The sequence below is a fragment of the Myotis daubentonii genome, chromosome 1, assembly GCF_963259705.1.
Source record: "Myotis daubentonii chromosome 1, mMyoDau2.1, whole genome shotgun sequence".
NCBI lineage: Eukaryota > Metazoa > Chordata > Mammalia > Chiroptera > Vespertilionidae > Myotis > Myotis daubentonii.
Window position 1 is genome coordinate 8,152,580 of NC_081840.1, and position 19,906 is coordinate 8,172,485.

Here is a 19,906-nt window from a genome sequence, read left to right on the forward strand (position 1 = left end):
CCCCAGTTCCCCCAGAAATGCAGACAGAGCACAGGCCGAGTTTCAGAACTTCTCTTCAAGTTAGAAGAGGGCCCGGCTCAGCCCTGGTCCTGGTCCCAGCCTGTCTGTGGTCAGAGGGTTTGATCAACACCCTCAAAACAGGTGAGACCACAGCCTCAAGCCAATGCTTTCGTGAGTTGGCTACATGTTGGGGTTTCAGAGAGGAATTGAGCAAGAACTCGGTCACAGGTTTTTGGAAATAGTTATTGAACATCTTATTTTCTGTCAGCACCAGGAAATTAGGCTTTCCACTAAATGCGTTTTTAGGTAGTTGTTTGGAACTTTCCTCTTTGTCTTCAGAAAAATAACTTTTCAGGTTTAAACAGATTCTACTCTTCTTTCCCTTTTATTTTTATTTTTTATTGAATTTATTGAGTTGACATTGGTTAATAATATTATATAGGTTTCAATTGTACAGTTTTACAATATATCACCTGTATACTGTATTGTGTTTTTACCACCCAAAGTCGAGTCTCCTTCTGTCACCATTTATCCCCCCTCTTCTTTCCTTTCTAGTTTTTTAATTTTTATTTTCTAATATGTTTTTTATTTCAGAGAGGGGAAGGCAGAGGGAGAGAAAGAAAGAAACATCGATGTGAGAAACATTGATTTTCTGCTTCCTCCACTCCCCCTACTGGGGATCGAGCCTGCAACCCAGGCATGTGCCCTGACCAGGAATCGAACCAGCGACATCCTGGTGCATGGGATGGCACTCAACCAGCTGAGCCACACCAGTGGGCTTCTTTCCCCTTTAAAAAAGAGTATAGAGGATGCAATTTAATGCCTTTTTTATGTTATTGTACAATTAGAAACAATCAAATGTTAAATGGTAGGGAGTTGGTTAAATGAATTATGCTTTATTGATCTTTCAATGACAGTGGCTTAGAAGAATCTACAGTGCTATAGGAAAACGTTCATTATAGCATATTTAATGAAAAAGGAGGATCCACACCTGTTTAGTATGGTTCCAATTTTGGGAAAAATATATCAACACTGGAGGTTATGTCCAGCAACATATTATTGGCTCTCTGTGATCCGGGAAGAGTTTAAGCATCCATCTCTCACAATGAATGAGCAGGTGTTAGTCTGATCAGGGTTTTTTAAAGCCTCATTACTTTATAACCACATCTGGTGTCTTTCCCGCCTGCCTGGTTGTCACTGTCTCCACTGTGGGACACTAGGCCTGAGCTCCTGGTGAGCAGAGGCAACCCGTGTCCCACTCGGCGTTCACAGGGCGTCAAGTGGAATCTTGCTGTGTCTTGGGCTCTCAGACTGCACCGTCTGGAAGCCGGGTTTTTGTCCCAGCCTCACAGTCTTCAGTCGGATGTTCTTGATTCCAGGCCCGGCTCCCCTTGGTGATGGGGAGCCCGCAGCTGGCTGTGCAGTCAGGCTGCTCTGACCTGGGGGAAGATCTGGAGGTCGATGGAAGCCTGGCTGGCCTTCACCTGTGGTAGCCACTTCATTCCAACAGTGAGACCCGTCCGTCATGTTTTTGGAACTATCTAACAATCCTTATTAAAGTTTGAAATTTTGTTAGAAGTTAGTGTGAATTTGACCCATGGCCATGTCTGACCCATGGCCAGGCAGAACCCCCTCCCCTCCCTTGGCAAAGCAGGCAGCTGGGATCTGACCTCCTCCGTGAGGACGTGAGGACGTGAGGATGTGCTCTCCTTCCTGGTGACCATGGGAGGGGCCCAGAAGGGGCTTTGTCCTGGGGTCAGGGGAATGTCAGGGAGGCTTGCTCAGGTCAGGGGGTTCCTGTGTGGCTCCCCAGGGATTGGGGTTGCCCCCGCTGGCCATGCCCCTGAATAGGAGTTCACCCAGGGAGCAGGGAACAGCCCTCAGGCCAGCCTTGTCTCAGAACAGCCCTGACAAGTGGGTCAGTGTCCGAGAAGAAAGGAGCACTGTCGAGGGGGTGGGGTAGGGGTGGGGGGACAGCAGGGTCCTCGCTGCAGGGAGGCTGTTCTGTGGTCCACCCAGCTCTCCAGCGGCCACAGGGCACTGTGTCTGGGGGCTGCACCCCCTCCAGGGGGGTCCTTATTCTTCCTTCATGGACACCTTTCCTGTGGCAGCTGCCAGTCTCTTCCGACCCCTCCTCTCTCTGTTTCTGCAAGATTTTTCTTAGCATTTCCCACGTCCTACCCCCTCCTCACCCCCCTGCCTGGGTATTGAGATGAGTGGGAGAGGAGGCAGCGCGTGGTTTTGGTCGTGATCCCGGAGCTGAGAGAATAGGGTCAGTGTTCCTGGGCGCTGGGTCTGTGCCTTGGAAAGTAATTATCGCAGCTAGATTGGGAGACCCCCCCCCTCCTGGCCTGGGGACTGACACCAGTGAGTCCTACTCCTCCCCTCCCCGAGGGTGGGGGTTCAGAGAGCTGCCGAGACTTGTGGGGAGCAGTGGGGAGGTGCTACTAGCAGGCAGAACGAGGCCCTGGAGGACCCCATGATCCATGGGTCTCCACTAATGCTCAGAGGGAGCCACACTCATTCATTGCTGGAGATGTCAGGACGTGAAATCCACTATGTATATCGAGGGCCTTAAGTCACAGTTCTGCTTGTTCTCTCGGTGTCTTTGGTTTTATCTTAAACCTCAACAAGACATTTGCAGTGTTTCTCATGCTGACACAGAGGCTGACCATCATGGCCTTGACCCTGTGTCCTTTGACCATTTCAGCCCCCTGTACCCCTGCGGGCCTCAGGAGAGTGCCCAGGACGACAGGGACAGCGTTCATCTGGCTGTCCTCTCTCCCTGGCCCTCCTGGTTGCCAGGCTCCTTGGGGAGGGGGCAGGGTTCGCCGACCACACAATGGACACTTTTTGCCAAGCCCATGTGTCTTGGGGAAGAGTGGCCTTGATGAACACCCTCCCGCCTGTTCCCATCCTCGCTGAGGATGCGCCTTAGGAATAAGAGGAGCGTGCATGACTCATCGGGGTGCTCAAGTCAGGCTGGGGAGGGGCCACCTGGCAACACACATACCCCTCCTGCCAAGTCTTGTCTGGACTGTCCAGGCCCACGGTCCAAAGCCTGGGCCTCAGACCTTTATGGAACCCTGGTCAGCCACACGCAGAGTCCTGGCTTTCAGGCCCCAGGCCGCCCCGGGTGGGTTGAATCCTGGCTCTGCTCTCCCCAGGTGCTGAAATGTGGGGAGGTGCTGCCAGGGCACCAGTCCATGGTCAGCAGTGCCCTGTAGGCCATGCTTTCAATGGTCAACGGGGGACCAGCCATGCGGGTTTTTGCTGCCCTGAATCACCCCCCTTCCAGCAGTCCTGCTCTTCAAACCTTGTTTCCAAGGTAACCCTGCCTCTTAGGCCATCTGCTGACCTCCCACCTCCCCCTGGACTCAAGAGGCAGAAGCTCCGCAGTGTGTGGTCTGCGAGGTTCATTGGGGATGTCCTGGTAAATGTTTGCAGACAGCACACCACCGTCTTCACGGCCCAGCTGACCAGCCACTGGTCTAGTCGACTTCCTGACCCAGACCTCTGGGCCATTCTGTTCTCCTTGCCTCATTCCACGTGACTGTCTGCCTGCAGAGGGCCTCCCCTTCGCCTGGGGGAGGGGGGCGTAGGTACACACGAGGCTTGGTGTCTGTGCCTCGAATGAATGACTGAGAAGTGGGGTGACCAGGATCCTAGAGACCATCAGCAGCAGAGTCGAGGTGTTTGTTTGAAAGGGGACGGTGAGCAGGAGGACAGGGCACTGTTGCCCTGGGAGACAGCAAGGCCCATGGAGAGAGGGAGGAGCCAGGAGAGGTGCGCTTGCCAGGGGCTGGCCTGTAGGCGGTGGGTGCTCGGAGTGCGAGCCATCAGTGCTGCTTGGAAGGGGGTGGGGAGGAGAAGGCTGCCATGGGCTGTCAGGCTGGAGAGGTGAGGGGAACCGTGGGAGGGCGGGACATCGAGGTGGAGGGAACCCCTCAGGCCTGGGCCCAAGGGGAAGGTGTGCAGGCGTGGGCCCCGGGCGCTGGCATTGGCCCTGTGGGCCCAAACCATGCCAGTGCCCCTCTGCCCTCACTGAGTTCACCTTTGCAGTTCTTACCTCAGCTTCTGACTGGACCCAGCCACAGACATTCGCGGAGTCCCCGCCTCACACAGGTTCAAGGTCTCGGGTACCCAGGTGACGAGGACACTCCCTGCCTTCTGACGGGGGAAGCACAGCAGACAGATCCTCCCAACCCAAGCCGGTCAGAGCTGTGGCAGAGCTCACCTCCCATTTCAGTTCCTGTGGGAGGTTCTAGAAACAAATGAGTAGAGGCGGAACTGGGCAGAGGACTGGAGTCACCTTCGGAGGAGACCTGTAGGGTCCCCAGAGGGAAGGAGTTTTCTGGGTCAGAAGCAAGGAGGGCCTCTCCATTCCAGGAAACCCAGTGGCTTGCCTTTGGTTGGGGTGGGCTTTCCAATCTTCCCCTCCTGCAGAGAGGGAGGGGTGGTTGCCATAGGAACCACTGGTTATTACAAGCGCCTATGTGAGGGGAAACTACCTCCTAAATCAGCCAGCCTTTGGGGACTGTGCTGGGGCAGGATGCTGAGGGGGCCCTTGGGGGAAGGTGTTGGCTCTGGTTAGGGAGAACGTGAGCCTGCCTTCGGGCTCTCTTCTCCCCATTCCCGGCTTTGGAGCACCCCCACCTACACCCCTGATGGGATTCTGTCCTGTGTGTGTAGCCCTCCCATCCTTGGCCCCTGCCACTCTTGCTGTATATCTGCTGCTTCCCTCACCTACGCCATTACTGCCCTGGTTCTAGAACTTTCTGTTTACCCCCTCTGGTGCCCTGGTCCCATCCTGTTACACACACTGAGCCATTCTCCCATCACAAACCCACCCTGGCTCCTGAGGCCCCTGGGACCTCTGTGCCCCTCTCCCAGCGTTTCCTCCGCCACTCTCCTGTCCTGGCAGGCTCCCGCCTCTGGTCTGACTCAGCCTCTTTACATGTGGACCCCTGCCCTGCCCCCAGTGGTCACTGATTACTGGTTAGTTTCTCTCTGTGTCCAGCCCTGGTTCTTATGCCTGGGCCCAGCACTGAGCCTGGCCCAAAGGAGGTGCTGGGGATGTTCGATGGGGCAGAGTAAGGTTGGCCACTGCCATGGGACATTATCAAGGTTCCTGCTGAGATGACAGAAGGTAACTATCTAGGCAAGGTCGCCCTGCCAGCTGACACAATGGCCGCTGCTTAAAGATTTTGTAAAATTGACTTTTAGCGAAAGGGAAAGGGAGGGAGGGAGAGAGAGAGAAACGTTGATGCCGAAACAACATCTATCAGCTGCTTCCTGCATGCCACCCACTGGGATTGAGCCCGCAACCTGGGAATCGAACTGGTAACCCCTCGGTGCTCAGGACGACGCGCCAACCAACTGAGCCACACAGTCAGGACATGGCTGCTTCTTTGTGTTCCTCTGAGGTGCGAGTGCTAAGGACAGTGAGTTTAAACTTGACGTCACCCACTTCAGGAAACCTCCCTTGACCTGGTCCCCTTCACCTACAGGATTGCAGTGGTACACGCATTAAGCTTAGTCACAGGCCCCAGAAGAGTCGGAGACAGCACATTTGAATCTGCTGATGTAATTTGTAGACCCTGGGAAAAACCCACGCCTGGTTTCACTCCGCCGCCCGCTTTCGGATGCAGCGCCTCTCACGCGCCAGGCGGTGCTTTCACGGATCTGCTTTCGCTCTGAGTCTCCTGGGCGTCTCTGTGTCGAGGCTTCTGAGCAGCTGCTGCCCTAGTGTCAGGAAACTGACCAGGTTTAGCAGAAGGCCCAGGGCCCTCCTGACCCCCCAAGAGAGGGCCTGGCTTCACAGGGTACATGAACTATCTTGCCATTGTCACCCGCTGACCTGGCTTAAAAGCTGAGCTTAAAGGCAGCTGCTCGGAGGCGTGGGGTGCATTACAGTCCACAGAATATGGTTTCCCCATCACAAGTCTCAGCAGCTGGCCAACGGCACCATGCGCCGCTCCAGGATGCCGCTAACCCGACGATATCCAGGCCATCAGGCTGCCCCTTCCAGGTGGCGGGCACGTGATAGCTGGGACTTCCTCCTAATGGCAGGCAAAAGTGGGTCACACGCCTTTTCTCGGGCCACCTGTGCTGATTCTGTCAAGTCTCCGAGTTTCTGTGACCTGGCATTATCCTCTCGGTTTCTCCCAGTCGAGGTGGGAAGGGCTTCAGCCTCCATGTCTAACGCTGTTGTCATTCTCCAGTGTGTACGTGAGCGCCGTGGAGCACCCGGGAAGCCCTGCCCTGAACACGCCTATTCACCTGACTCAGTCCAGTGCCTTCCAAGGGGTTTTGAGTCCTTCTTTTTCCCGGAATGTGTTTGATGTTGTAAAGAATTCCTTCATTAGCTCTGTATCAAATGCCCGTTTGGAAACTGCCCGAAGGAATGCTGTCTTTGGACTGGAAAGAAATGAATATAGAAAGAGTATTCTTTGGGGCTTAACCATTAATCCCTGCAGGCTTAGGAGACATTTGACTCACAAGTTTCCCTTCCTTATTGTTAAAGAGGCGGCACAAAGAGCGTGTATTTTTGGCGTGGAGAATTCTCAGCACTTGTCCCCTGGGCCGCCAGTTGCCTGTCTGGGAGCAACATGGATAAAGGAAACACTGAGATGTGTTTTCCGTTGTCAGCAGAAGAAAACATCCTAGGCCAGGATCTGGGGGGAGCAGGGGAGAAGGAAGCTGTTCGAGACGTGACGTGGGCGTCCCCGCGGCGGGTGGGCTCTGTTCTCATACCAGGAGCTCTCGGCGCCAGACGGGGGCCTCAGAGGGGTCTGTAGTCCTTGTTGAAAATTAGACCGACCCCCAGGTTACAGACAAGAAAAATGATGGCCTCGCATCACAGGGCGCCAGTGCCAGGCCCCTGACTCAAGGTCCCCTACTCTTCAAAGCGCCATCCATTGACGTTCTTACCTGACCCCCTGTTCTGTGGGCCATAAAAATGACAACTGCTGGGTGCTAAGTGCTCCAGCAGGGACGAGGCAGGGTGCTGACGCCGCACATGTGTTAGCTTCCAGAGCGGTCTCTTCAGAGGGAAGGGCAGCGTCACTCCCGCCGAGCCCTCCAGGGCTGGGGACCTCCCAACTTCGGATGCGGCCCTTGGAGGCTCTGCACAACCTGACCATCCCCGTGTCCCCCTCGTGCAAGCGAGACCCACTAAATGCGGCCTCTGCACGGGGCCCCTCGCTGGCATTTCTCCTTCCCAGGACGGTTGATCGGGGTCCTCCAGGTCTGTGCTCAGATGCTGCTTTCTTAGGGAGGCGTGGCGTTAGTTCCCTGGTCTGCGTGACATTCCCACAGACTGGAACTTCTGCAGAAGGCTTTGGCTGGGAGCCTCTCTGGCGGGTCCTGTGGAGTCCTCCCACTCCGAGCCCAGCATAGGTGTATCAGGCCTGGGATCCTGGGGGGTCCGGTGTAGGCCTGGGAGTGGGTGAGGGCAGTTGTGAAGACAGTGAGGTGGTGGCTGTGGGGGAAGGGGCAGCAAGAGTTTGGTGAGAAATCCCTTGGGCCTGCCCCTTACTGGCAGTGACTTTGGCCGAGTTACCTAATCTGCCTTCATTTTCTTAATGGAGAAGGAGAGTAACATTTACTTGGGAGGTCGTTGTGTCAATGCTCAATAAATACTGGGCGAGTGAATGGGCGAGTGGGTGGGCGGATATATGTCTGCGCCTCCAGCTTTGGGGAATGAATTCAGTGCATGTTTGCTGGTTTCTGGCACAGCTGGGCACCGTGCCAGGCCTTGCATGGGTCACAGGGAGGAACAGGGCAGGATCGCCGACCTCGGTGAGGGTACCCGGCCAAGGAGAACTCTTCTGCAACTCCCCAGGGGAGTGAGCATCGTGCCGGGGACCCAGGTGCTCGGAACCCGAGCAGCCGTTACTAGTAGCATCGGAGATGAGGGTCCAGCGAGAACTGTGACAGGAAGGGAGCGGGTGCCCTGCTCCTGAAACGACTGCGGGAGGGCCTGCTGCGGGCCTGGCGGGGCTGAGGCTTTACCAACACCTCGTCAGATGCTGGAGGCAGGTGGCCGTGGCTCCATTTTACAGATGAGGAAACAGGCTCAGGGATTGGAGGCCACTGACTGAAGGCCCAGGCTCTGTCCACAGCTCTGTCTTCCTCCATCTGTGCGCAGTGCTGGAGGCCTGGCATTGGGCAGAGAGTTTCCTGGCTGGGTGTGTTCCTCAGCACAGGCTAAGCTAAGCCACTGTAACCAACAGCCTCATACCTCACAGGCTTATCACAGTGAAGCTTTATTTCTGTTCCTGTCACGTTCTGATGGAGTCTGGTGGCCTCTCCAGCTTACTGTCTATACCACCACCTCCCACACCTCCCTATTTGTTTGTTTTTATGCCTCACCGGAGGGTATGCTTCCACTGATTTTAGGGGGGGGGGGAGAGAGAAAGAGAGAGAGAGAGAAACATCTGTCAGTTGCCTCCCCTCGTACCCCTACGTGGGATTCCTCCCGCAACCTGGGTATGTGCCCTGACTGGAAATGGGACCCAAGACCTTTCGGTGCATGGGTTGATGCCCCAACCAACTGAGCCACACCGGTCATGGCCCCCCGATTTTGCCTCCTAGAACCCTCGTTGCCGCTGCCTCCCAGGGACATTATGAGGATTAGGTGAAGTAGGGTATGTCATGTGCCCAGCACGGCGCCTGGGGACTTCCTCCACATCTTGGCTGTCCTGGTGGAGGTGACTGTTAGGATCACACTGGCACGGAGCCAAACAGGGCAGGCGAGGCTCACAGTGACGCTAGGAATCTGGCTCCATAGGAAGAAAACCCAAACTGCTGACGTCTGTGCAGCATGCGTGGCTCCGTTCACGTGGGACCTGGTGCCTGTCCCCTCGCTGTGTGCTGGTGATGACTGTAGGAAGGATGTGTCATCGCCCTCACTCTGCAGGTGAGGAAACAGGCTTAGGGAGGTGAGGGACTGCTCTGCCCTTTGCACCGTTCTGCCCGGGAGCGGGTGCTGTTCCTGGGGTGGCTCGGGAAGAGGAGGATTGGCCCAGGGAGAGGAGACGGCTGAAGGCAGGACTCGGTGGGCTTCCTCGGGCCTGGGGGCAGGACGTTAATGCGCACAGGACAGCCAGCCTGCGTTCTGTGGCCTTGACTCTCCTCCACGTGGGTCTAGATCTGCCGGTCGTTGCCATGTTCCTTTTCTTCTCATTTTTTCCGAGCCTGTGGTTTGTCTTTTCCCCTGAGGACAGGACCAGACCGGAGCCTGGCACATAGCAGGAGGGTTTGTTCCCAGCACTCACGGTCCGGCCTGCAGGCACCGCTGTGAACAGTAACTGGTTGGAAGTAGCCCACGTGGCCAAGCCACACAGGGTCCAGGGACTCATCTGGTAGAGTTAGGGGTGGGCTTTCTTGGGGTGCTGGGGAGCAGCCACGTTGATGGTGTGGCTCTCTGTTCAAGGTTTCTGCTTTCTGATCTTAAGGGATTGGACACGTAATCTTCCCCTTACAGGATAATCCCTGTTGTCATATTTCACCCAGGTACTAAAGTATAACTTAAAAAAAATCCTAATGAAAGCCCAGCCTTACCTGGTTAGTTACCTGATGAAGCCCATCTGCTGTCATATACTTTCTCCCCCATCTCCCTTCGCTTCCATTGTTTAAACACATGGACGAAGGAAAACCTTCAGGGACACTATTAGGGAGGCTGGGCTATGTTGTGCTGTTAACAAACAACCCCCAAGTCATAGTAGATGAGAACTGTGTGCTGTTAGGTCTCATGCCACATGCCCAGAGGGCCTCACTGAGTGGCCTCCCTCTTGAATGTCCCCAGTCCCGTGCCAGAGGGCTCTGGAGACCCTGCACTTGTAGGTCGATGCTCTGCCCCGGAAGTGACCTGTTTCACTGTTTCTCACAGCTCATCACAGAAGTGGTCATGTGATGACACCCACTGACAAGGGAATCAGGAGGAGCAGTCCTGCCCTGTGTCCTGAAAGGCGCTGCTTGCCCATAGTGACTACTGTGCCCAGAATCCTCTCCAGCGTCACCCACAGCAAACGTGGTTCCACGTGGTTGTGGTACACACACCACACTTGTCTCTGCTGGACTTCTTCCTTGTCATCCCAGCAGCCCTTTAATGTCCTCGGTGTGGGTGTGCCCGTCATTACTCAGCCAGCCCCGTCTGGGGGCACGCATTCTGTGTCTCTTCTCTTGTGGATTGTCCTCAGTGAATCTTTCTGGGCCAGGAGTGGTGTTTGCCTGCTGATTTTTTTTTCTCAGGCCAGGGCTTGCTGGGTCAAAGGGCGTGGCCCTATTCTTTAAAAAAAAAAAAAAAAAAAAAAAAAAAAAAAAAAAATATATATATATATATATATATATTATTGATTTTAGAGAGGAAGGAGGAGGGAGAGAGAGAAATATCAATGATGAGAGAGAATCATTGACCAGCTGCCTCTTGCCCCTTATTGGGGATCGAGCCTGCAACCGGATCCAGAATCGAACTGTGACCTCCGGGTTCATAGATTGACGCTCAATTATTGATCCACACCAGCTGGGCTCTCCTTTTAATCTACTCTTGAACCTGGCTCCCCAGGATTGGATGCAGCCCAGGGTTTTCTTAGCTCCTGAGAATTTGAATCCTGTTCTTCAGGAGCCGGGCCTGCTGAGCAGGTATAACTTTTCTGGCTCTAGAAATAAAGTCAGCTTGCAAATTGCCAGAACTCTGGAGCTGCAAGGTGCCTCATCATGAGGCCATTTCGTCGACTGGGCCCTCATCTTCTAGGGGAGGAAGGTTATCCACGCTTGTGCCTTAGCCAGATTGCTGTTTACTCTCCTTACCCCAGTAATTAGAAACCAGCTACTGAGAAATTGGGGAATTGGGTGAGGGAGCAAAGGCCGCAGCTTTCCCTCCCCAGCCTGGGCCAGAGGCTGCTGGGCGCCAGCCTCCTGTGACCCTTCAGCTCCTGACCTCTCTGAGGCCCACCTTGAAGTCCATTGGGCATGTGAGCGGCTCCCGCCAGGGAACAGCCTCCGGCCCCCTCTCCCCGAGCTGGCGCTCGCAGCCAGCCGCTCTGAAACACACGACCGGTGCCACATCCTCCCAGGCCACGCTCCCTTTTGAAGTCTGTCCATGAGGCACCAGACCCGACTTTTCAAGAGGCCAGCTTCTGCTTGATGGGGCCTTTAAACATTGGAGGTGGCAGTCCTGTCCCATCCTCAGATCCTGAGAGAGTGCGAAGGAATCAGTCAGACCTACGCCCTCGCCTTTCATCTGGGCATTTTGTCTGGACCTTGGTTGAGGCAACACTTTTGATCTGGTGACTGCCACTGAAGTCACAGCTGAACACACACCCCTCTGCGGGTGTGAATTGAGGGAGAAGGGATGGAAAGAGAGCTCCCGGCGCCCGCGACCCCTTTTGGCTTAGAGGGTAATTGTCTGGCTGTGGCTGGAGAGAGACCTGGCCCCTGTGCAGCTGTGACTCCCTCTGACCGGGGCGAGCTCCGTAACCTCTGTGACTCCGTGTCCTCGTCTGCACCCCAGGTGCTTAATAGAGTCCTATGTGGCCCAGACTCAGAGTTTTAAAATGTTGCCCATCATTAACACCGACGATACATTTTATTGTAGCAACAAGTACTTTTGAGGAGTGTAATGTTAGTGACCTAGCTTTGCAAAATTCAAATTCTGGCCTGTACTTGAGCTCTTGACAGAAAGTCAGGGAAGTGTCCACTGGTCAGTAATAAGGTGGATGGTAAGAATAGGGACACAGAATAGCTGACGTTTATCGAGTGCACTATTAAGTAGGAAAGACGCACGCCTGTGTTTCTCCCTCACTCTCTTTTACACATTCAATCCCGCTGACACCAGGAGGTGTCAGACCAAGCAGTTCTGCAGCACCAGCCGGGTGTCCTGCAGGGCAACTCGGTTCTGACCCTGCCCACCTGCAGTTAGCAGCTGATCCCACAGGTTAAAAGGCCCACACGACTGCCTCCCCTCCCCTGCTCCCTTCAGGTGCCAATCTCAAGTCCAGGTTGTTACCTGTGCTCCTGGCCAGTTGGCTGAAAATTGGAGGTTCCCACCACCCCATCCTTGGTATGATTAACTTGCTAGAGTGGCTCATAGAACTCAAGAAATCAGGTCACGTACTGTTTTCCGGCTTACTGTAAAAGGCTATGAGAGAGAGGATAGTTGAACATACAGGTGCGAGAGGTGCGTTGGGCAAGGTGTGTGGGAAGGAACACCGCTCCCATGGTCTCCTGGAGCGAGCCACCTGCCAGCCCCTCCGTGGGTTCAGCAGCCCAGGAGTCCTGGACCCACACCCTTGGGAGTTTTATGGAAGCTCCATCACCTCGGCATGAGCGTCAATCAGCTTACTTTCAGCCCCTCCCCCTTTGCTGGGGAACGGGGGATGGGACCAAAGCTTCTATTCATGGCTTGGTCTTTCTGGTGCCAGCCCTCACCCAGGAGCCCAGCAGGCTTTGCTCCACTAGAACAGAAGACTCTCCTGCCACCCAGGGCATTCCCCCCTAGACTCCTTGGCCAGGTCTAGGAGTGGGCGTGAGCGTGAGCGTGAGCGTGAGCATTGAGACCTCGCAGGTTATTAACCGCTGGGCCTCTCTCCTGGTCCCCGTCTCGGGCTGCTGTGAGCATTTAATGAGTTAATGCGTGTGAAGTGTTTAGAACAGAGCCCAGTGCAGAGCAGGTGTGCGAGAGCTGTGCACTAATGTCAGGATCAGCAGCATCCAGGTTCCCAGAGAGGGGAGACCTTCACCTGCCTGACTCCCACGCTGGCTCCACTGGGGCCTTCTCAGCGGGAAGGTCCGATGCAGCCTGTTTGGGCTGCTCAGGCCTGCAGATGGCTTCCAGCTCACATAGCACATTGCCTTTTGCATCCACAGAGGAGCAGCCTGCATGTGGGGTCGGAGCCAGGTTTGCTGAGTCCCCAGCCTCCCTGGTGAGCCCTAGAGGCACTTTTCTGTTTCTTTCATGTGTAGCTGGTTATTGATCATGTCAGGGAAGCACGTGGGGAAGTTTGGGGGAGAAGGGAGAGCAGGGAATACAGCTGAGAATCCCGTCTTTGATTTCTTCCTAACCCCCTCCAGCACCCCACGTTCTCCCCTTGGGGGCTATATTAGATAGGGTAGGCTAACGGCTAGTGCATATACCACCCCCAGTTTTGGCTTAACATACTGAATCTTTATTCGTTTATACACAGCAGAGTCCTGGTCATGGGAGGCACCTGGCCCTCTAGGCCTCAGCAGCTTCTGTGGGATCCTCTGCTTCCTGCCTGCAGAGGAGGCATGAGTGGGGGGGTCGTGGGCCCCCCTCCCAAGGTGCCCGTCAGAGATCGGTGCTGTAGGACACGCTCTTTTTTGCAGAGGTGGTAGCCTGGGGCACCAAGGCATTTGGAATTGACAAATGAAGGCGTGTTTAGTGCAGACAAGTTCTGTATCCTGTAGCTGCCTTCTCCCTGGATCTCACCTTCCTTCCCCACCCTCTCCCTCCTCTGTGGCTTGGCTTAGACACCTGCTCCTCCAGGAGTCTGCTTCTAACTCCCAGAGCAGGAAAGGGTCACCCTGCTCCATGGAACGTCCCTTCTAGCTGGTCTCATGTTCAGTTTTTCTTTAAAGCGTGGTTTGCATTAGCACACATTCAGCCATCAATCATCCTGCTTGGGGAGGGGTGAGTTGTTTGAAGAAGACTTGAGCTGGGACTTGGAAAACAAGTAAGAGCTCACTGTGTGGACAAGGGGCTCTGGGGGCAGGGGGACATTCCAGGCAGAGGCCGTGTCTCCTTGTGGGATATGGAGCTGCATGTGGCTGTCTCCCTCGCCTGAGTCTGGCTCCCGAGTGAACCAGGGTTCTCTGCCTGACAGGAGAGGCCAGGGGCCTGGCACACAGCAGGTGCCCAGGAAATGCTTGTGGAAGAAGTGAGCGAGCAAGCAGAAGCGTTGTCCTGAGCACTGAGAGGTGGGGAGCGCGGGGCGCGCTAACGGCCTGCATGGGCTGAACACCACCCTGTGCCGCATCCATAAACACATGTTCCAATCCATCTAAACAGCCCTGAGCGTTGTAGAGGGAACATAGTCGCATCCTTATTTTATGAATGGGGAAACCGAGGCACGGATCAGGTGGTGGGAAGGTGGGGAGCCAGAGCCTCGCTGCCTTGTCATGACTGGGTTGCCTGTTTGAAGTTGGAGGTGACTTTCCAGCCACTGGGGTTGGCAGGCCTTTGTTTCATCCCCTCCCAGCCCTCCCCCACTGCTAGCCCGCCTCGCTGCCTCGCCGGCCGCCCGCCCGCCGAGGGAACAGTGGGCCCTTGTTTCCCGGGTTTGAGCGGCACAGGCAGCATCCAGCATTGGCCTCCCAGGATGGCGTGACTTGGAAGCGCGGTGCCCGCAGACCTCCTCCGGCCCCAGTGGTGGCCCTTTCACTGAGAAGCCTTGTTACTCACAGAGGGAGACCGATCGAACCCCTTCTGTGGAAAAGAACAACAAGTCCCCTGGAAAGTTTTCTGTGGGGACAGAGCGAGGTCAGAAAGACAAAATGACACAATGGAAATGAGTTCACTTCTGCCTGAGCCCCGACGCCCACCCCGCCTGGAAACAGAGGTGCGTCCCCTTCTGAGGGTCCTCTCCTCTGTGGCACCCCCCTTCCTCTGAGGGTCCCCTCGTCTGCACATCCTGTCCTCTGAGGGCCCCTCCTGAGGGAGCAGCCTGTCTCCTCCTCCCCAGCCAGTGCCTCTCTGGCCACCTGAGTAAAGCCGTGCTGGACAGCCTGTTAGAGCAAAGACACTGCAGGGAGGGATGTCCTGATGTGTGTCCCAGGTCGCTGTATCGTGAAAGGGTTATACTGGCACAAGAACGCTCGGAAAATACACAAAGGAAGGTGGCCGGCGTCCAGAACTCGACTGTTTACCTTCAGCGGAGCAGCCGGGAACGCGGAGAGCTTATTTTCCAAACAGCCCGTGGTTGTCAGGTCTACAGCCCTGGCTGATGCCCGCAAGGATGAGACAGGGCATCTCCTCTGCCACCTGGGACCCTGGCTCCTCGGGCTGATTTCCGTCCCTCGTGCTGCACAGGAGACCCGGGAGGTTCTCAAGGGGATGGAGTTTCTGACTGGCTCTGGGGCGCACAGCCCAGCATCCCTCTTGGGACCTGGTTCTCTTCTGGGTGTAGTTGTCTTGGTTGAAAATACTGGCCTCTTATTTGTGGTGCCGGTCTCGGCAGAGCCACGGGTACAGCAAAAGTGGGTCTCTGGCTGTGGCACCTTCTGAGAATTGGCTGTTCTTTTCCCACGTTGCCCTCCCACTGACTTCTCTGTCTCCTTTCACTTTCTGCTTTCTTTCTGGGAAAGACTGTCGTACAGACTCTTTTGACAGAACCAGCAAGGCCCTAGCCATTTCCTGTTTTGGTTGAAGGAGAAACTGAGGCCCAGGGGATGCTGAGCTGGGCGTTTGCACAGGCCCAGGATGCCTGGCAGCTCGGCTGGGGCCCGAGCCCAGGGGTGTTGCTGTTTGGCTTTTGTCCAGGCCTCAGCTGGGCCACTTCCCAACTGCGTGGCCTTCACGGTCATTCTTCCTCCTGAGCTCTGGTGTCCTGGTGTGTGCAGGCGGGAACGTCATCGCCAGCCTTGGGCTTGCTGTGAGGACCAGCACCTCTCTCCCGCCCGGGAGCCCAGAAGAGGGGGTCGCCTCTCCTCTGGTCCGCTTTCTGTTTTGTTTTGTACACAGGCTAGTCGCCGTGGGAAGGGGAGTCTTCATTATTTTCTTTTTTAATAGGGGAAATCCCTTAACATCTTTCCTGGCAGACAGTAAAAAAAGAGGAGTTAAGGATATCAGCAGGAATGAGCTGGCACAGTGTGAAGGTTTAACTGAAACAGTTTAAATCTGGGCAGGGTCTCAGGAGGCACCTGGGAGGGGGAGCTGTCACCACCCCAGGCCTGAGGGACGAAGGGAGGGAGGGAGGGTGGCACGGGAGCCCTAGAAATAGCAGTGGTCTTTGGGAGGGGCTGCCCTGCCCACAGGGACTGTGGCTGCTGCCAGAAATACGGTGGGGGCATGAGGACGGTTAACAAACACCCAGACATCTCTCCATCTCCCCCCCCCCGTCTCTCCCCCCGCCTCCCCCCACCTCCCATTGGTACTTCCAATTGCTCGGACTTGGTGGACAAGGCAGCCAGATGGTTGTGGCTCCAGAGGACAGCTTCCCAGGGCGTAGGGGCGGGGGTGGGGGCACTGATGACAAGCGAAGGCTCAGATCTGTTTTCGTCCCAGCTCCCCGCTTTCTCACTGAGATCCCAGGCAGGTTTCAGAGGTCCGTGCTCTCCACCCGTCTGTGAAATCGCTTCTCATCATGTGGTTGGAAAACGAAATGATTGCACGCCGAGTTTGTAACACGGTGCCTCCTAGAGCCATCATTGGTAGCTGTCCTTGTGATTTCTTTACGAACGACTTTGAGACAGCCAGCCTTGAATCCTGGAGGGAGTCCCACTTGGGGGAGTGGGGCTGAGGGCAGGGTTGGGGTTGGTGCCTCATCTGGCTTCTACCGAGGCCATCCGGGAGGTCAGCCAGGTGCCGTGCTGGCGCCTGCTGCCTCCAAAGGCCTGGCCTTGCAGGTGGTGGTGTCCGCGTGCAGGGCGGCAGACATCTGGCGGGGCAGGCTGCCCTGGCTGTTGGCAGGTGCTCCTGCCTTGGGGTCAGGTGGTGCCGACTGTCTGTCAGCCAGCGGCTCTGGCTCCCTGGGGGCCCTTGTGCTCTTGAAACAGTAAACACGTGCCAGGGGAGCAGGGCGTCGCCAGGGGAGCAGGGCGGGCAGTACCCACGGATCACGGGCAGCCCTGCGCTCCTTCACTCGGTCATGATCAGCCCGACTCCAGTGTGACGTGTGAGCATCTGGCCTCTCGGCAGCAGCTCTCAGATTTATGGAGATGACTGCTTTGCTAAGAGTTTGTGTTGTTTTGTGGAGTGTCCTCTTGGTTCTCAGTACACGTCTGGCTGTGTGACTTCACCTCGCTGAGGTCTTCCTGAAAAATTCCGGGCTGTCGGGCAGAGGGGGCGTGTGCAATAAATTCTCTCTCTATGAAGCGATTGCACAGTGATGGTTCGCTCGACCTTTAGGTTCTTGGTCACCTTGATTCCCTGTGTGTCTTCTGCACCCTGGGTAGCGTGGGGCTCAGCGACAGAAGTGCAAACACGGGGCCTGCCCCAGTGGAGCTCTAGGATCCCCTTTGTCCTGTCTGTTTCCCTCGAGTGCCAGCCCTCCCACTCCTTGCTCCGGCTGCAGGGACGTGGGGAGGGTGGGGACAGAGTAGGGCAGTGGGCTCAGGTGCTGAAGTGCTTCTCTGTGTCTCCCCCTCGCAGCTGAACCTTAGCCGGCCGATCGAGGAGCAGGGCCCCCTGGACGTCATCATCCACAAGCTGACCGATGTCATCCTGGAAGCCGACCAGAACGACAGCCAGTCCCTGGAGCTGGTGCACAGGTTCCAGGTGAGCGGGGCCGTGAGGAAGGGAGCCTGTGAATGGCTCGTGCGTTTCTAAAGCTGCCTGGCTGTGTGTGTGTTCCCAGAGTGGTTCTGCCCTTGCCAAGACATGGCTTGTGGTCAGGTACGTCCTTGCCAGGACCTCCGTCTGGTTGGATGTGAAATGGGATTGAACCAGGGTATGGTTGGCACCCCCTTAGCCCTCTCCCTGTGTAGGCATGACTTACCGATCAGAGTCCTGCTGAGTCCAGGTACGGCTGCACAGCCACAGCTACAGCCACAGCCAGCGGTTCTGAGTTGGCACAGGAGGTGGAACCTCTTGCCATGCTCGAGGTCTTAGGATTGGAACTGCCGTGGTGGAGACCCCCTCTGTGCTCATTACCTAGACACCGTGTGCTTGTCTCAGCACAGACTACACCCTCCTGGCCGTTCCTGCCTCCCTGCCCATTTCTCCAGCAGCCTGGGTCCTGACCCCATGGTGACCTGCCCATCGCCTCAGGAGGTGCTGCCTTCGCCCCCACTGACTTGTCCTATATTTTCTCTGTTGTGGACAAGAACATGATTCATTCCTCTGGAAAGCAGCTCGGCGGTCATGAAAGACAAGGTCGTATTATCAGTGAAAAGGCAGCTGAAGCAGGGCCTCCCCAGTGGGAGGGGACGCTGGCGCTCGCACTTTTCGGTGTGATAATTGGAGGCTGACCTCCTGTCTGTCTTTATCAGGACAAAGGGGACTCTCACTGCCACACAGTAGCCCTCTGCTGACAGCGTTTTCTTCCTCCCCTGTGTTCGGGGTCTGTGACCTCAGCCTCCTTCCCTCCCATGGCTCTCAGCCCTCCCAGCTGACTCTGCCACAGATTGCTGCTTCCTGTGTGCAAGGCAGTTGCAGTGTGGCCTGTTTGTGGCCCAGCTGGTGGCCCGTTGCCTGGAGGTGGGGGGTGCTGTCCCCATGTGGTGCCCTCCGGGGCCTTTGCCTTGCCAGTGGCCTGAAATGTTTCCCAAGGGCTGGAGGCCACAGGGAAGGGCATGTTTGGGTTCCCCTGTGGCCTGGCTGAGCCTGGTTTCTTACTATAAAACTAGAGGCCCAGTGCATGAAATGTATACATGGGTAGGGTGCCTAGGCTGGGCCAGCGATCAGGGCCGATCGGGGCCTTTTGGTTGCCATCCAGGGCCTCCCTTCCCTGGCTGCCGGCTGCCGGCCAGGGCCTTTCTTTGTTCTGCACCACACCCTAGTGTTCAGTACACGTCATAGCGAGCTATCGGTCTCCCGGTCGAACTCCTGCAGGGACAGTTTGCATATTAGGCTTTTATATCTATAGATGATGTTAGTACCAGGAAACCTCCCACAGTGTGGGAGGAGTAGGTGACACGGTGCACACAAAGTGCTTCATACAGTGCTAGGGCGTAGCGAGTGCAGGTGATGCTTTGGTCACATGACCTCCCCGAGCCTTACTTTCCTCTTCTGTAAAATGGGAATACTTCTCCAGGGGGGCAGGTTGCTGCGACGAGTAATGTTCATTACCTTAGAGAGCCTAATGTTTGCTGAGTGCTTCTACTGTAGCTGTGTTCCTGCTTCCTCCAAGACAAAGGACTTTACAGCCCCCAGCCTGCCACGCCCTGGGAGCTCGAGAACAACCACCGCTGGGGGCCTCACATCCCTGTTTCCCCGAGACACACAGCTCACAGCCCAGGGCAGGTGACCACTGACGGTAAAGGAGAGCAGGGTCCGCTGTGTTCTGGTCTTAATAGAAAAGAAGGTTACAGAGAGCGTGTTAGGGGCATGTGGGGACGTGTAGTGTAAGGGCTTCAGCCGCCGGGTGCATTTCTCAGGGAGGTCTTGCCGGGTCCCTGGAGCCTGTCCCACCCAGGGCACACACACCCAGCCAGCCTCAGATGACTGAGGTGACCGCAGGGTAACCTCCCAGCCTCGGGATTTCTGGGATAAATTTTCACTGCAGTCTGTTCTGCATGGAGCCGGATATCTGATAAGGACAGGGCGTTGCCTCCTTTGTGAAGAGAACAATCCTTTGGGGAAAAGGGTGACAGGCTGCACTTTCCAGAGGCCCCAGGAAGAGGGGAGCCAGGCGGAGGCTGGCATAGAGGAGGACCCAAGGGCGCCGGCAGAGGGCCAGGGACGAGGCGGGCTCAGCGGCTCGCCGGCCTTCCTGCCGCCAGGCACGGTGCTGACAGTGGTGACCTGTCGTCCCACTGTGCAGGCCATACAAGAGTGAAATCCAGTGCCAGACCACGTAGACTGACACTTGGCCTTGGTCACATGTTTTCAGATTCCTGTTTGAATACTGAGACATTAGCAAAGAGGCCTGGGTTTAGGAGGTGGAAAGCAGAGCCCAGGGCTTGAGTTTTGCAAAGCTGGTCTTTCCACATTTTGCTGTAAGAAAACAGTAAGATGGTTTGCTTCCGGCGGGCTCATCTCAGAGGGCCCTTTTCAGAGGCG

General features: G+C 56.0%; 2 protein-coding genes across 5 annotated transcripts in view; both read left to right on the forward strand.

The window, feature by feature from the left end:
• The window catches only part of ITPK1 (inositol-tetrakisphosphate 1-kinase), a 133,303-nt gene that overhangs the window by 62,050 nt on the left and 51,347 nt on the right, over nt 1-19,906 (forward strand). For all 4 annotated transcript variants that reach the window (XM_059687544.1, XM_059687565.1, XM_059687554.1 and 1 more), the window contains one exon: nt 17,336-17,461. In XM_059687544.1, coding sequence (XP_059543527.1) covers nt 17,336-17,461 — 126 coding nt within the window. The remainder of the gene's footprint in view (nt 1-17,335; nt 17,462-19,906) is intronic.
• Nucleotides 1-19,906, forward strand: part of LGMN (legumain) — a 254,837-nt gene that overhangs the window by 23,894 nt on the left and 211,037 nt on the right. The window lies entirely within an intron of this gene.